This window comes from Diachasma alloeum, unplaced genomic scaffold (assembly GCF_001412515.2).
Source record: "Diachasma alloeum isolate Michigan unplaced genomic scaffold, Dall2.0 Dall_scaffold_00219, whole genome shotgun sequence".
Lineage (NCBI taxonomy): Eukaryota > Metazoa > Arthropoda > Insecta > Hymenoptera > Braconidae > Diachasma > Diachasma alloeum.
Window position 1 is genome coordinate 224,115 of NW_021680384.1, and position 18,170 is coordinate 242,284.

General features: G+C 38.1%; 1 protein-coding gene across 2 annotated transcripts in view; it reads right to left on the reverse strand.

Annotated features, from left to right (window-relative positions):
- LOC107037400 (MICAL-like protein 1) overlaps nt 1–16,256 on the reverse strand; it is a 30,190-nt gene extending 13,934 nt beyond the window's left edge. The window contains exons 1-2 of one of the 2 annotated variants that reach the window (XM_015255939.1): nt 16,135–16,256; nt 1,609–1,829 (exon numbers count right to left, since the gene is read on the reverse strand). In XM_015255939.1, the coding sequence (XP_015111425.1) occupies nt 1,609–1,760 (152 nt within the window). In that variant the 5' untranslated portion in view covers nt 1,761–1,829; nt 16,135–16,256. Of the gene's footprint in view, nt 1–1,608; nt 1,830–9,690; nt 9,978–16,134 lie in introns of those variants that run through there. The other variant, XM_015255938.1, reaches the window with a different exon arrangement.
- Nucleotides 16,257–18,170: the final 1,914 nt, after the last annotated feature.

Here is an 18,170-nt window from a genome sequence, read left to right on the forward strand (position 1 = left end):
TACCAATATCCCATTGTTTGAAGGCTCAAATCTCAAGTTTTTTTTTTAATGTGAAAGTTTTTTTTTTCTCTTGAGAAAGTGTTGACAGGAGAAAATTGTTTCGAACAAAAATGCGACATCGTGTGTCATTCTGTGTTCCATTATTGTTCAGTGAAATCACCGCGGAAATTGTTTTTAAACAGGTGAAAAAAATTACAGATGATTCACATGAATTAGAGAGACTTTCACGATTTATAGATAATTCGGTGTCGTTAGGACATTGAAAATAAATCAAAGTTTTCAGGGGTTGAGAGGGGGTGGGGCGGGGGGTCATTTTTTCAAATCCATTTTTTTCGAGTATTTTTTCAAGTGATGGGGCAAAACGGGTGAAAATTTTCACGGTTATTTCAAAGACCCCATTGTTATTCGTGAATTGCTGAGATGTGAGAAATTTTTTTTTTTGTTCATGGAAAATTTCAAAGAAAAGAATGAAAGGGAATATTTTAAAATTCTCGGTAGTACCTTTTGATGCTTGAAAAGACAATTGTTCCACGTGTTTTGTTTATCTGTGGCGCGAGAGAGGATTACGTTAGTGCCCGCGCGGGAGGGGGGGAGGGGGCGGGGGGGATGGGGGGGACGTCTAGTACCCCAACCGGTCAACGACATCGGTAATACCCCAGCGTGTGCAAACGTCGGTCATTATTCTTGTTTTCCTACTACGTCTTTCGTTGGATAGACTTTTATGTACCGCCTTGTGTATACATAAAGAAAATGGGTGTATACGTAATGCCGAGTGAAGAGGGTTCGATTACCTCTGGCCGAATTGAGAGTTCTTGGCGGCAGTCCCAGATGAGAACAATTCGAGGAACGTTGGGTATTTGCGGGGTGGGGTGTGGGGGGTATTTATAAAGCTTTTTTTTACGACTAATGGGGCACAACAGATCACTTTCATTTTGGCTTCAGTCGATGACCAGCGAAATTTACGATTTAAAACACTGGTGAGAAAGCCATTTTGCCCCACACACTTGCGAAAGATCGATGGGAGAAAAATCTGAGCAGATGAAGAAAAAATTATTCCTTTTGCCCTTGCAGAGCCCGAGATACAGCCAAAAATGTGTGAAATAATCTAGCGATCGACGTTTTACGAAAGCTCAATCGCGATTTTTTTTAGAAGCCTGGGGCAAAATGGGTTTTTTTCGCGTATTTGATGCGGAATGACTTGACCTATCCAATGAAAAAAAATTTATCCATTTTGCCTGGATAGAACCCGAGATACAACTAAAAACGTGAAAATAATCTAGAAATCGATAGATGATCTATGAGAAATTGAATTGGGATTTTCTCGGCAACTAGCGGATCAAAATGGATGATTTTTTTTTCCATTTTGCCTAGAATTTTCTGATCTACCAGTCAACATCATCAGTAACCCGCAATTTGTGCCCCTCAGAATCAATATTCTCGTTTTTTTTTTTAACGGAAGATGATTTTTTCGATGATCAAGTTGTGAATAATTTTTTGCTCGTTCTTAATCACCCACTGGTGATTGATGAGGTTAACCAGGAGAATTGGTAAAAAATGTGAAGTAGGAAGAGTCAGAAGTAAAAAAAAAAATAGCTACAATAAACTCACATGAGATCGGGACGAAAGTGATGAATCATCGCACAGAAAGCAAGACCGTCTCGCCACGAGGTGGTCATGTTTTGCACGTTAACTCCTGGATAACCGTCCGTTATGCGTCTACACCAGAGCTCGAGGGCCTTGGGGCCACGTCTCTCCGACATTTTGATTTTTCAATGGATTTCCTTATTTTTAATCACTTCCAAATTTTCTCAGCCTTGGTGATGTTTTTTCTGAAACAACAAAAAAAAACGCAAATGTCATGTTAAACAACCGCCTGCAATTATTTACAGTTTTAATCATTTTAAGAGGTTATAATAGTTGAGATTAACGTCTGGGGTGTTTTTACGACACCTAGGGACATTTTAACGAGTTTTTTTTCCCGCAAAATAAAATGTTTTATTCCCCTCAAACGCATTTATCGAGACTTCCTGGACTCACTTCTCGGAGAGAAAAGTTATATTTATTTGAGGAAACCGCTTGAGACCGCTGGTACTACCCTGGATTCCATTCTGTAATCTCACAGCCACTCCTCCTTTGTGTACGTACACTGTTTGGACGCTTGTGGCTTGAGAAGTGGAAAATAAAAAATATATAAAACGGCCCAGGGGCATAAACCGCTTCAGACACATCTTCAACTTCATCAATAGGTGGAGTTCTGCTTCAACCTGAGGGCTTGAGGGTGACCCCATTCGGTTAGCCAGGGAAATTTTTCATGGGATTGAAAACAAAATCATCTTTTTGGCCCCCATTCAAGCCGAGTTACAGTGGAAATGAAAAAAGATCTAGAAATCGTGAAATAATCTATAAAATCAAATGGATCATCTTGCTTTCTATTTGAGGTGAATTTGTTCGACCTATCCAGTGAAAAAAAAATGATCCATTTCGGCCTCATACAACCCGAATAATTGGCGAAAATGTGAACAGGATCTAGAAATCGATAAATGATCGATGAAAATAAAATGGTGATTTTCTCCGCAACTACTGGGCCAAAATGTCCCATTTTTTTCAAATAATTCGAGAAATTTCTCGTCTCAACGAACGAAAGGAAAAAATATCCACCTGTCCTCAATATTTCTCAACACATCTTTCCAATAAAATTGTACTGAAAATACGTAACGCCTCCGGTAACTTATGAAAAATACATGCGCAAGTAAAAGTCATATAAAACGGTATTGAACGTTTACATCGCTGAAGGCATTTGGCCTTGTTAATACTATTTATCCGCTATTACCGAGAGCCTATATTCAACAACAATCACTCACTCGATTCAGTCATCAAGACTTCACCCCGAGGAACAATGAAATATTAAACATTTTCTGACGAATGACGATGAGAGAAGAATTAATTCATCGAAACAACTTGTGGAAAAAGTGATGAGGGAAGAATTCCACTTGTGGGATGAGGTGAGGAGACAAAATGAAAGTGTGTGGGTGGTTGCATAATGGGACGGTACTTGCTGGAGGGGTGAAAGAGGGGGCGGGAGGGGTTAATGAGCCTGGAGTGGGTACCGAGGAAAGAGTGGAACGTCTCGAGGGCAGTTTAAAAGAGACCTCAAGTGTCCCGAGGGCCTTTTACACTTTGCATCCAATAGGTGTATTTCACAGTTTTATGACTTCTTCATAAATTGAAATTGCATGGGGGCAAAATGGGCTGTTTCACGCTTCATCGCGTAGATCGGAAAATTTCTCAGGCGATTGAAAAAAAAATTATCTCTTTCGGTGGAGTCGTTTGGGAGAAAATCCTAATTCAATTTTCATAGATCATTCATCGATTTACAGATCGCTTCAACGTTTTTCAATGTATCTCGGGTTCTATGGGGACAAAACGAATGATTTTTTTTTAATTCGGTGGGATTTTTTTCGATCTATCCATTGGGTTAATGTCCAATCATATTTAACATTTATCATTGATCAAATGAATTATTTATTTGAAGCAAAATTGCCGTGATTTTCAATGAAATGTAAAATTATAATTTCACATGTTATTTTTACATCTTAATTGAACTTTTACTCGCTCATGTATTTATTCATATAAACCACACAACAATGAGGCCTCAGCTCTGGATCACTCGAGCGTGCTCTACTCACTCCTCTCATTCCTCTCCACCCACTTGAAGTTCTAAATATTCGATCATAAACTGCGCACTACAGCCGAACAGAAAGAGAGATTAAAGGAGAGAGAGAGAGAAGAAAAACGATATTTAATTGTTTTCAAACGACCGAGTATTCATGAATACATACTCGACGGAGTAATTGACTCTCGGAAAATTGTTTCACCAACACTTGTGTTATTTCTCATGTTTTCGTTGAAAACAATTTCCGATTTCTTATCTCCATTGTTATATTTTCTTCTCTCTCTCTCTCTTTCTCTCTTGTTACTTTTACCTTTAGAGTAGAATAGAAGAGATTGAGTGAAAATTCCAGCGTGAGATTGTAATCATACTTCCGGGAATTTTTTTCGCTTATTTATCTGAATGTAAAATCGGAATTCATAATCACTCATTTGCATTCGAATAATCAAAAATGTCATTATCCTCACAATTTACTATGGGGGGCAGGGGGGGGGGTCGATAGTGATCCCATTCAACAGATCGGAAAATTTCGGTTGGAATTAAAAAAAAGACTACTAAGTTTGGCCCAGTAGATCGGGAGAAAATCCTAATTTAATTTTTCATCGATCATTCATCGATTTATAGATCATTTTTACGTTTTTAGCCATAACTCAAGTTCTATGGGGGCAAAATGGATAATTTTTTTTTCATCGGAACGGTGGGTAGTTTTTCCAGTAGTGTGCATGAAAAACTGTCCGTTTCGCTCCACTAGTCTCCGAACAAATCGAAAAAAACACGATTTCCTGTGAAAATTGTATCATCATCGTGACTTGATCGACGGGGCAAAATGGATAGTCTTTTTTTTTTCAAATCAGTGGTGAATTAACCGATGTATAAAATGAAATGGATTTTATTTGTCTAGCAGTGAAGTACGAGGGGAGTGGGATAATGGGATTTTTTTGTTGTCGTGGGTTCATTCAGGAAAAACGAGAGATAAAGAGAGAAAGAGAGAGACCGCCGGAAGTCTCGGTTAACTGTAAAATCATCGGGAGAGACTTCACCTGGTCATTAATGATCCGCTGCCTTTTGCCTGTTGGCCTTTTATACCATTCTTGGGTGTGTCCTAACATTATTTTCACGGTTTATTGCCACTTTTATTATTATTAGTTTAGCTTTAAAAAAATCACCATTAAAATTATATTTTTTCACGTTATGGGAAGAGTGACACCAAATTAATAATTTTTTTTGCAATCGAAAGATCAGAAAAAATCTCATCTAATTGGTAAAAAACGGCCCGTTTTACCCCGCTATTTTCTGAATTATGGGAGAAAAACGAAATTGGCTTGAATTTTTTTTTTTCGCCTGCATCTCAACACATTGTCGGGCAAAATGGATCGACTTTTTTTTTCAATTTACGGATCATATCCTCCGGTTATTCAATGAGCCAACAACGAAAACTATCGTACTGAGGAAGTTTGAATGATACCCCAGCGTTAATTTACCTTCGAGAAGAAATAAAAAAAAATGGCTCGTCAGATTGAAAACACGGAAATCGGATTGAATAACAGTTGAGTCGACTATATAACTGTGCAGCCCGCAAATGATGATGGTATAGGTGAGCATTGAAACGAGAGAGAGGGATTGCAAATAAGGTAATTGCGATAGACGGATTACTTCTATTATTGGACTCTATGGGATTTAAAATCAACGTTTTATGAAGGGTGATGAATTTTCTGAGAGATAAATTGAGGATGTTTCATCATCAATGAATCAGCCAATTAAGTAATTTTTATTTAAAAAAGATCCCCCCATTTTGCCCCATTATTTTTTGAGTTATTGGAGAAAAAGGAAACGGAGTGAAAATGGTTTTTTGATGATGATGGGGCAAAATGGGCTGTTTTTTTTTAATGTTTTTGTTCTCGATCTATTCAATGGGGTCACTATTGACCCTATCTGATCCCGGTGAAAAATGGAAATACCGATGTGAATTGAACCGCTGCGTTCACCGCTACATCAAATTGCAGGACAATGGATGAAAAAAGTAATAAAAAGGATGAGGAGAGGGTGGGAGATAATAAATCACTTCGGTTGGGTCATGAGGCAGCCGGCATACGGGCTATCGCGACCGTTACGTGTCATTATTGTAATTTTTTAAAATATTTTATTCAATTTGAATTTTTTTTTTTTCGGTGTTTATTGGATGGGTTTGACCCTTGAGTTCTCATCTGTTTAGTGTTGGATTGACCCTTATTTATGGTGAACTGACCCTTGAGGAGCGTTTTGTTTGACTCACGAATTTGACCTTGAGATTCGACTCATGAACTTGACATTTCCTTCTTTTATCTAAGCTATGTTTTTTCCATGGCTTTAGAATTCTTTTGTGCTTTATTATTTTGGTTGACCCACAGACTTGACCTCTGCGTTTGACCCTCAGACTTGACTCATGAATTTGACATTTCATTATATTATTTCATCTATATTTTCTCATTTTTCATATTTTGTCGCGTCTTTAGAATTGTTTTGTTCTTTATTATTTTAGTTGACCCACAGACTTGACCCCTGAATTTAACCCTCGTGTTCGTATTCTTCCGCCTCTGCCTCTCGCACTCTACCCCATTGTCTCATCAATTTATTTTCTTCCACCTTTCTGAAATTAATTATTTATTCATCATAATAGTTGACCCTCATATTTGACCTTCTACACATTTTTGTGGGTTCAATTCAATGTTTTTTCTTCATTTGTTCATTCACGTTGTTTAAAAATTTTGTTCGCCTCCCGGAATAATTTCTTCTGGTAATTATACTATTCACCGCCAACTTTCTAATGTTTTTCAACTCGTCGGTGTCAGTGGTAAATAATAAATGGAGTGAATTCTAAAAACAGGTAAATAACAGGTGACCCAGAAGCTGTCCCGAACACTTCTACGGGGATTATTACCGGTTATTTTTTTTACCAGCCTTTTTCTAGCGGTTTTCAGCTGTTTCAAGGTCAGAGCGATCTTATCATGTAATTCTATGCTTTCTCCTCATTCCTGTTGTGTCGCATTTTTTTTTTTGTTAAATCCACAACTGAGTGATAAATTGAGGGGAAAGAAAATTCAAACCATTTGTTCAATTGCGAAAAATAAAAATTATTTACATCAGTGCTCTCTCCTCCGTCGATTTTTTTTTCAATTAAAAAAATTGTTTCGATGAAGAAAAAAAATTCTAATTTTTTGTTTTTCGAGTTTAAAAATTACAGGCCCTTGAAATAAAATCGTTCAATCTTCTGAGAACCTTAATTTAGTGTTAGACCAGGTCTGGTCATGCCAGTTTTCAGGGCTCCCCCCCCCCTCCTCGACGTGTTCTAAAAAGGGCCCCCCCTAAAACCTCTTCACAATTTATCCCGCCAGGTATCGAAGGGGAGATCGTTCGGATCCAAGTGGAGTGAGCGAGGAGGGGAAAGGGGAATTGTAAAAAGACTACCTGTCCGAACTATCTCCGAGGTAAAAGAAGAAGCGACCCATCTCATTTTCGTTGTTGCATTGTGGATATTCTTTGAAGAAGAAACCGATCCAGTGAATTTTTGAGCGGTGAAAAAAGAATAAAACGTATAAAAAAGCTATTTGAAAAAAAAAAAACAGCCAAATTGAGAGTGAAAGGGAAACAGGCTAGGACACGTTTTGAAATGGCCGGGGGTCCAACAGCTGTCCATAAATAATGAGAGATAAATTTTTAGCGGGGGGTTTTTGGGAGCTGCAGCGGCAATTTGCATGGGATAAATGGGATTTGATGGGTTTGGGGAGGAGGGAATTAACGATTTGAAGTATTAAAAAATTATTTTGATGGAATAGTCGAGGATATTTATGTTAGTAAATTTTTTGATGATTTTTTGAAATAATTTTGATGACTCCAAAAAATTTTGATAGATGAAAAAATTAATTTTTGCGAGAATATTTTCCAATCGACAGAATTTTATTAAAGTTTTTAATTGATAAAAAATTATAAAAATAGTTTTTGCAATTTATTTGATGACTTCAGCGTTAATGATTTTTAAAATGAATTTTAATCGTTAAAAAAATTAAATAACTCCAGATGTAATGGATTTGGCGGAGGAAATTAACGAATTTGAAATATTAAAAAATGATTTCATTGGGATATTTGAGGGAATTGATGGCGATATTTTGTGATAATTTTTTAAAATAATTTTGGCGCCTCAAAAAATTAAAACAGATGTAAAAAGGATTTTCTTTAGAGAATTTCTTCGAAACAATTTTTTTGATTGTTTAATGGACAGAAAAAAATCAGAAAAATCATTTTCACAATTAATTTGATGACCCCCATGTCAATAATTTTCTAAATAATTTTTTTAATCATTAATTGAAAAAATTAAACACTAAAAAACTAAAAGGACAGGCAAAATAATTCCAAACTCCATATGAAACTCATAAATGCCTCAATCATTTATGCTATTTCATAATTTTCACAATTTTTCCGCCTCATTCTACAAATTTATATTAGGCACAAACTGAACACGCCACTGGTAACAAGTGGAACCGATAGAATAACTCGATAACATCTCTTCGTAAAAATGCCCTTACACACGCAAATTGCTGCACACAGGCTTCATATTCCCCTCACGTTATTGAAAAAAAAAATCGCAACGTATATGTTACAATCATATTTTATCTCGCGTGATTATTTCACCGTGTGTTATGTTGATTTAACACAGTCTTTTCATCATAAACCAGAAATATCAATCTCCGAGGTCCAGACACCCCTCCCCCGACCCGCGAATGGTCCACCGTATGGGGTCGAGAACGACCCCATCTCATGGCTCACAAAATTTCTCACGAAATAAAAAAAAAATCACCCACTTTGAGCCACTATTCCTCAAGTTATGACAGAAAAACCGTTAATGGGGCAAAATGGGTCATTTGGAAATTCTCTTTTTTTTTCTAAAAAATTATCTTCAGATAATTTTTATATTTCAACAGACATTTTCCGTTTAATTATGAAATCAAGAAATTATCTTGAAATTTTTAATCATTTTTAACACGAAATTATCAACAAAATTGATGATAAAATAGCCTTCAAGATCATTTTTCTATACATGTCACGTACACAGATACCATATGACCCAAATCCAAATTCAGAAAAAATTCAATCGACTTTAAAAGCAAAAGCCACTTGACGAAATCAATAATACCCAAGTAAACAGTTATAACCTCACTTACCCCAAAATCCCAGAAATCCAGAAAGGAAAACAAAAATCAGGGATATAAATTGAAAAATAAAAATCAACACGCAAGAGTGCGCACACGTTGGGAGAGTCTCAGTACCGTGGGAACGTTTGCCGGTATAACAGGTAGTAGTTCCGTCACGTTGAGACGCAGACGTCCTCCCTCCCCCCTCCGCGCTCCCTCCTCCCACTCGTCTCTACCACCACCCCATCTTCAAAAAAACCGCAGAAAATCCCTTAAAACACGTCAGGCGATTTTTAGAAGCGAAACCCTCATTTGGGGCTTCAAAATAGAAAAATTCCCACCGTCCCGACTGATAGGGCCCATTGCGAATGCGTATGGGGCATCGCAAAAGGGCCATATCCTCCCCCCGAAAAAGTTGCGAACTGTTATCACCCCGTCCAGTTTTTATAAACAAAATCCTTGAAACAAAAAAAATTCCGCGGTCTCGGATCGATGAGGCCCATTTTTGGGCTCAAAAAGGGCCTTTCCCACTGAAAAAATTGAAGGGAATCCCTTAGATAATTTCCTATAATTTTTTGAAACAAATGTTTTATAAATAAGAAATTCCCACGGTGTTAGGTCGATAGGGCCCGTTGCACATGCGCACTGAGCCCCTAAAAAGGGTCTTACCCCCGAAAAAAATTGAAGTAAATCGCAGGGGCTCCTTCCATTTTTAGAAATAAAACCCGTTCAAGTAAAAAATTCCCACGGTCATGGATCGATAAGGCCCATTGCGCATGTCCATTGGGCCCCTCCAAAAGGGCCTTACCCCCCCTCAAAATGGGCCTTATCATACACAAATATTAGGAGTCCTACCTTAAGTCATAGTCCGGGAGTTGTTGGTTTTCCCAAACTGCCGAGTGACTAACGAATAATTGGGCCCACAACAAATAATGACCTTTGGGTCCTTCCACTCGTGAATAAATCGACAATAATCAAAGTTGTGAAACTTGTGTGAACTTTTGTGTCTTACGGATTAATCAGAGCGTAAATTATTCACGTATCGCTCGTATGTTTACGCGACTGTGATTGGGACTTTTTTTTTCTCTCAACAGGTGAGACCGAGTGGGGATTGAAGGGCCTTAAAGTGTCTCGTGCGCGTGCGAAACGACGACTGAAACGCCACGAGTCGAGGGCACGGGTTTTACGGGAATACGAGTTGAAGTGAAGCCGCTATCCCCTCTCTGCAACTGGACAATCCACCTCTCTCGCACTCTTCTCCGGAGGTCTACCCCACCTCGACTCAATCCTCCTCTTTTTTTTTTCTTTTTTTTGCTACTTCGTATCGTGTCAGTTTGCGTGAGAGAGTGAGTGCGTGCGCAGTGCATTTGTCCACCGGTGCGTGAGGAGGAAATCTGACTTATCGACCCTCCAGGGGCACGGCCGTCATGCTACGTGCGATTTCCGGCGCAAGGGGGATGAGGTCAACACCGGATATTGATTGAGAGCGGAAAAATCAGGCAATTCAAATGTTTTTTTTTTATCCATTCTGTTGTCTCATTGGATAGATAAGAAAAATTGAGATGAGTTTAAAAAAATCCCATTTTTCTCCGGTGGTCATTTAAATAATCGCGAACATTGCTCTGGAATAGAGAATGTTTTTTTCGCGATATGTCGCGAAATAACGGGGCAAAATGGATTGTTTTTTGCATCTTGGCTGTAATTTTTCAATCTATCGAATGGGGACTTCACTAAAAATTCCGTTTTGCCCCAGTAGTTTTTTAAATATTCGCGAAATTTGCTCTAGAGTTGAAAATGTTTTATCGCGATAAATCGCGAACTAATGGGGCAAAACGTATTGTTTTTTTTTCATCCCAGCTGAAATGTTTCGATCTATCGACTGAGGTCATTATAAAAAATCCCGTTTTGTCCCAGTAATTTTTTAAATGTTTGCGAAATTTGCTCTGGAGTTGAAAATGTTTTATCGCGATAAATCGCGAAATAAAGGGGCAAAAAGTATTGTTTTTTTTTTTCATCTGAACTGAAATTTTCCGATCTATCGAATGGGGTCATTATCGACCCCCCTCTCCACCGACTCGAGCGGAATAGATTGAATAAATAATTGTACTCATCTCAATTATTTCACAATCGTTTTTTCTTTCATTGACAGTAGTTTATGGGGAAATCGAGTGATGTAAACGCAGACTCACGAAGGTGCAATGCGAAATTATTTCACAACGTGAGTTGTATTATGAGATTGATTGATCGGGTAAAATTTAAAATTATTATTATTTTTTTTTTTAATGGAGTTACGAAACTTTGTTATGGGCGCGATTGGTTATTACCGATAATCGAATTCAGATGGAAGTTTCAAGTTGAGAAAAATTGGGGGACGGGGGGAGAGGGTCCGGTGTGCCAGAGGGTGTTTTGTGCCACTAAAAATATACACGTGCGTCGGCGGCAATCACGGGGGGTAACGACAAGCAATTGCCGTCTTTTATCGATCGCTGAGGGGAGAGTGTTCACAGTTTAGTGGTGGCAGGGGGGACGGGGAGCCATTGAATCAGTGAAATTATTGAGTTATTTTTTTTTTCATTCGTTAATTTTTTTAATTAAAAAAAAAATAAAGATTGCGAAATAATTCTAAAAAAAGTCGAGGATTTTGAAGATTTTTAATGCATTTTATTTATGTTAAACAAAAAATTCTGCAGCAATTGCATTTTTTTAATTTTGTGAACATTTTTTTCCCTAAAAAATATGAAAATTCTACCAATTTTGATTTTTTGTGGGACGAATTGGTAAATAACGGGGCAAAATGGGTGTTCGTTTAATTCTAATGTTGATTTTTCTGCGATGTTTATTGGGGTCGTTAACAACCCCGAGGCAGTGAAATTCCGTGGACGTAAAAATGGTGATTCGCAGGGACATAAATGAAGTAATAAAATTAAGGATGAGGAGTTTTGCTACTAACGACATGAAATGCCAATTGACAGTGGGTACGGTTGGCCGTTGATGTGGTGGGTTGTCTAGACGAAGTGGCTGTTGCCTTAATGATGGTTTTTAATAACCCCAATGAGTTTGTGGGCATTTGAATGTCTTGAGATATGGGGGGAGGAGGGGGGGGGGAATGCAAGTGGGACAGCCCCTGCGATAAAATCGATTTTAGAGGAATGAAGGTTCTGGTTTTTTTTTTTAATGTAATTGATGTTGGATGCTCGCGGTTGAATGCAAAATTATTCTCGATCAACGCTAATAGACTGAATAATTAGTTGTATTCAGACATCTCCACGAATGACTCTTGATATTTACTAAACCGATGAATTTCATTTTTAAGTTGATGAATCCCAGTCTAGTGGAATTTTTCGATTTGTTAATTAGGAGATTATCTCAGGAACGAGGGGTTTTGGGGGAAAATGTCAAGAGACATTTTTTGTAATTTATATTGAAGATTTGGGAAGAGGTGAGATTGATTCATTGATTGGAGAATTTTGTTGAATATGATGACATTTTTGGGATTGCAGCATAATTAAAAATGATCTATTAAATCCACTATTGGTGAATATTACTGACAATTCAGTCTAGTTTTTTTCAAGTCAGACATTTCACACGATTTCAATGCACCTGGGCTCAATATGTTCGTTGAGACATTTTCCATCAACTCACCGGACGATTTTGTTTGGATAAATACACTAATGAATAATTATGACTGTTTGTTTGAAAGTTGATTGGTATTGCCATGTGAAAATACAACTATTGAAATAAAACTACAAATTAATAAATGGGAAAGCCCTACGGCAACTCAATAGAGAATGTTCAAACGAGCATAATGAGCCCAATGACATTAAAATCAAATGAAACCAGTGACTCAAATGAATGTTAATAGAATAAATAATTAGTTGTATTCAGACATCTCAACGAATGACTCTTGATAACCACATGACAAATTTTTGGAGACCCATTTCATCAACTCTCCCACTTGAATACCCTCAATAATCCACCCCTCCCCCACTTGCTCTTTTATTATTTTCCCACTCGTCTACTCATGCCACACAACACCAAGGGGGGGAAAAAAAAATAAACGGTGAAAGGAAGTTTGCCCGAGGCAGGTCGTGTGGGCAAGTGCATCACCAATGAATTGCTGCTTGAGCACTGTCTTTGCACAGAGTCTCATCGTCGACCTTTTATTTGCCATAAAAAAAAAACTCATACCCTGAAAAAAAAAATTCAAAAGACTGACAACTCTCAATGGGGTCACAAACGACCCCATGAAAAAGAAGGGAAAAAGCCACTGAATAAATGAGTGAAAAGAATAACAAATAAAAAGCATAAAAACGAAACAAATAAAAAATAGAACAGAAAATGATGGGAAAAAAATGAAAAAATAATTTATCTCAATTTACAAAATTCAAATTTTTGTTTTTTTTTGTAAATATATTCACTGGAAAAATAAAGTGAAAGGCAATTGCGTGATGTTATCGATGACCGAGAGGCGCTAGAATAAGCCCAAGGTGCTTCTCCCCAGATTCGCAAAAAATAAAAATAAAAACTGAATTTGATATCCCCGACATGAATCCGTGCAATGCCCAATAGTACATGTCACACACTGAAAATTCACGTAAACCCCGAGGAAACGACAATGACGGCCAAATTTGCAAATAGCCGTTTTAAAAAATTTCCGGGAGTGGGATGCGTAAGGAAGGGCTGCCGTCGTACATTGTTACGGAAAAGAAAATGCAATGATAATAAAAAAAAGACAGAGAACTCTCTCCCTCTCTCACCGCGGAAGAGGTCGTACGAGGGCACGACCTCTCATGTCTCGATTTGGCTCTCTCCAGTCGATAAAAAAACTGAGCTCGAGGCTCACGACCTTCCATTTTTCATCCCTTTTTTATTGGGTTTATATTTTTACTTTCATGGCTGCAACTGAAGGTGAATTTGCAATTTTTTGGACAATTTTTTTTATTCATTTCGAATGTTGTGGGTTTTGAAAGGTTCGTGTGACCTTTATATGACCTTCACAAGACCCATATGACCTCTATATGCCCTTCTTGTGGCCTCTATATGATCTTCGTACGCCCTTCATGACCATAAAAATTTTTTTATGACCTGCATGTGACCTTAACATGACCCGTATGACCTTCATGTGACCTTCGAATAAGTCCTATGACCGTTATATGACCAATATGACCTCAATATAACCCTTGTGTGGCCTTCGAATGACCTTCGCACGTCCTTTGTGACCACGCGAGTCGCATACGAGCCTCATGTGACCTTCACATGAGCCATATGAGCTCCATATGCCCTTCATACGATTTTTAGGATCATACAAATCCCATATGACTCTCATGTGACCTTGACATAAGCCATGCAACCCTTCTGTGACCTTCAGTTGACTTTCGTGCGCCCTTCATGGCTATATAAATCTCATATGACCTTCAATTGACCTTCGTATGACTCATATAACCTTCAAATGACCCATAAAATCCTTATATAACCCTCGGGTGGCCCTCATATGATCTTCGAATCTCATATAGCCTCTGCACGACCTTCATAAACGTCACGTGACCCTCCTGTGAACCTCATTATTTCTCGAGTCGTGAAAAAAAAATAAAAAAAAATTTATTTTTACTCTTAAGGGCTCATAACCCAGTATTTCTCAACGAATATTTTCCGAGCTGTTGAATGTGGTCCTTTACAATCCCATATTTTACGGTCACAAAGAGGGGGAGGGTTGTATTTTCCTTTCTGTTTTTATTTCATTCTGGAAAAGTGGCGCGACATTGAGGATGAATCCAACGACCCACCCAACCCTCCCTCACATTGCCAACAAACTTTCATTATTCGTAGTCCCTTCGTTCTCACGGTAATATAAATGTAAGCGTAAACTCATCTCGATTCAACGTCTCGGGAAAAAAAAATATATATATATATATATATATAAAACGGAGAAGAAAGGAAAATTTTATTTTTCATGAAAAATGAATTTTTTTCTTTCTTCTCGAGATCGCAATCATTTTTCGTCGGGCAAATTTTCGTTTTAAAACATTTATGTTGAACAAATTTTGGAAAAACAGGAAATTCCCAAAAAATCGTATTTTTGTTATAAATCGAGAAATAATGGGGCGAAATGAATCGTTTTTAAAAATTCACTGTCGTTTTCCGATCTATTTAATGGGGTTATTACGAATCCTTCTCCCCTTTCCCCCTAAACTGAAAAAATGTACGAGTAAGAATGAAAAATTTAAGATAAAAAAAAATTGGGGACAAAAAAAATTGTGAAAAATGGAAACTGAAGAAAGAAAAATGAATTACTCTGACCTTTTTAATTGGATACTCCTCCACATTTGCAACAATACAACTCCCCCTCCCCCTCTACCTCTTCCTCCTCACCACCTCTCTTCACATATAAAATCCGTCTTTCATGTTGTGAGAACCGGAAACAAGTAGTGACTATGTACCTTTCAATCGTTTTCCGTGTGCAGGAAAAATGTGTCTAGATAAAAGTCACCTCTCTCTCTCTCTCTCTCTCTCTCTCTCTCTGTCCCCTCTAACAACAAAGGAACCCTCCCCCTCCCTCCGCCCCTCGGCACCGCTTTGTTCCTATTCAATATCGAATGAAAACAGTTACGTGCAATAAAAACGTTTTAAACCATCGGAAGAATCCATTTTACGTTGGGAAAATATTTTTTTTTGGGATTCTTGACGTGAAAACGGGATTTTTCATTTTTTTGGGGGAGTGGCGGTGGGGGAAAGGGGGGGAGGTGACCCCATTGAATGGATCAAAAAATTTTGTGGAGAATGAAAAAAGAGGAGGACCCGTTTTGCCCCGTTGCTTTTTGAGTTATCGCCGAGGGAGAATTTTTTGGATAAATTTTCTCTCGTCATTTTTTCAAGGGGTTGTGGGGCAAAATGGATTTATGACGAGTGTTTTGAAGCGGCAATTTTCTCAACTTTTGGGTGAAATAATTTTTTTTTCACTTCTGGAATTTTTGCAATCAGGAACATCTGAATAATTGAAAATTTTTAATTGTTTTTGTAAATAAAATGAAAATTGTGAAAATCTTTTAAGTTTTCATTGCATTTTGTTTGTCTGAAGGTCGAAGTGTCGAGAAAAAAAAATGAAGCCGTTTTGCCCCGTTAATTTTTTGGAAAAAATTTTATATTTTATTTTGTCCCGTGAATTTTCCCGACTTCCGGTGATATAATTTCTTTTTCACTTCCGGTTGATTTTTGTAATTATGGGCATTTTAATAATTGAAAATTTTTAATTGCTTTCCGGAGAAAAATGAAAATTATGACAATTTTTGATGTTTTTGTTACCTTTTGTTTGTCTGAAGGCCGTAGGGTCGAGTCGCTGATGATAATGGTCTATTTGGACAATTTAATTACGCTAAAAGGTGGAAATAAAAATGGACAACAATGATTCGGAGTGTCGTGTTGTGCTCTGATACGAAGAAAAGTTTGTTTTCCCCAGCATTGAAAATACCTTTAGGTGGTTTTTTAGTGTATAGATATAGGGGTAATGGTGAGACCGATCGTTGATCAATAAGTCCCCAGGACGTGTCCCTACCCCAGCACCAGAGCGCCGGCGCAATGGGAGTCTATCGACTCTTGAGTTTGTACCTTAGAAATGGCTTTTTTCTTCGTTTATTTGCCGGAGAAATGATGATGAGGAGTGGAAGTGTTCTCGAGATTTGATGAGAAGGCGAATAATTGATTCATTAATTGCACGGTTTGATACATTGAGGTGATGATTCCGAGAGATATTGATTACTCATTTAAACTTTCTTGATGGATTTAAGGGGGAGGGGGGAGGAGGAAGAGGAATTGATACTTGAATCAAGTGTTCTAAATTTTTATTCCATTTTTTATTTTCATTCATTTATTAATTTTTTTTTTCGCTCTGAATTCACGATTTTTTTTTGCAATTAATCTCTTTTGAAGAAATTGTTTTGATTTCTTTCTGCCAGAGAAGATTGTGCAAAAAACTTGAAAATTGAAAAGAAATGATTTTTGGTATTGATGATTTACTTGGAAAAACAAGTTTAAAAATTATTTGAAAAATCGAGAGCATTGTCACAATTTATAAATGACTCTCGAACGCCTAATCTCGGATAGTTAGTCGGTTTTTGAATGAAAACTGTTACAAATACCCGGTAGAACTTTTAAAAAAATCTCCAAAAATCCCGAAGAGTCAAAAAATTCCCCAAAAAAATTTTTTTTTTCGTTTTTCAATACCTAAAAAATTATTTACTCATCACTACTCCTTAATAAATTCCTGTGACCCTCAAAGAAACCCTAGAAATCCTCAAAATCCTGAAAAATCCCCAAAAACCAAAAAAAATTGCGTTGAAAAATTTTTCTCTTTCACTTCAGTTTCCTCTCTCAGCCTCTGGACCCATCACAAAAAATTACTAATCCCTAGCTGCTCCTCAATGATCCGTAGAACCAAAAAAATCCCTCATAAATCCCCAAAAACCAAAAAATGCCCCCAAAATAATTTATCCCTCAATCCCGGCCCCTTAACCTACAAAAATCTCCACTGCTCCCTCCCTCCGCCACCAAAAAATATGTACCCGTCCTTTCACCGCCTCATCATCTTAAAAAAATGCCCACTACTTCCCCCCTCCCTCCCGAAAAATCCCCAAAACTAAAAAAAACCCTAGAAATCCCCAAAAACCAATGAAATTGCCTCTGAAAATTTTCAATCCTCTTTCAGTTCTCTTCTCCACCCCTGAACACTCCGAACCCCTCCCCCCTCTCACCACTTTCCAAAAAGTTTCCAAAAATCCCCAAAAACATGAAAAATCCCCAAAAATCCCGAGAAACAAAAAAAATCCCCAATAAAAATATTTTCCCAATTTCACCTTCCTCTTTCCTTCCCCAAAAAATCATTCCCCACTCCCTTTCCTCGCTCCCCAAAATCCCCAAACAATTATAACCCCTCCCTCAATACTCCCCCCTCCCCCCCTTCCCCAGCAAACGCATCCTCCCACACCCCGCAATAAAAAATTGACGAGCAAAACTTGCCGGAAATAATTGACAGTAAAACGAGAAAATTAATAAAATCCCCATCCCAATTACGACATATACCCCACGCGAACAATGGACTATACTCACTCCTCCATACTCATTCCCTTATAGCGGTTGGTTGGGGCGAGAATGGGGCGGGGGGTGGCGGAGGGGGTGGGGGGTTGGATGTGCGTGGGGGTTGGAATTCCATGGCGCACGCGATTCCACCAGTCACCGAGTCATCCCGACAAATCCCGAGACCATCCGATCAAATCTCCCCCCCCCCCCCCCCCCCCCCCCCCCCCCCCCCCCCCCCCCCCCCCCCCCCCCCCCCCCCCCCCCCC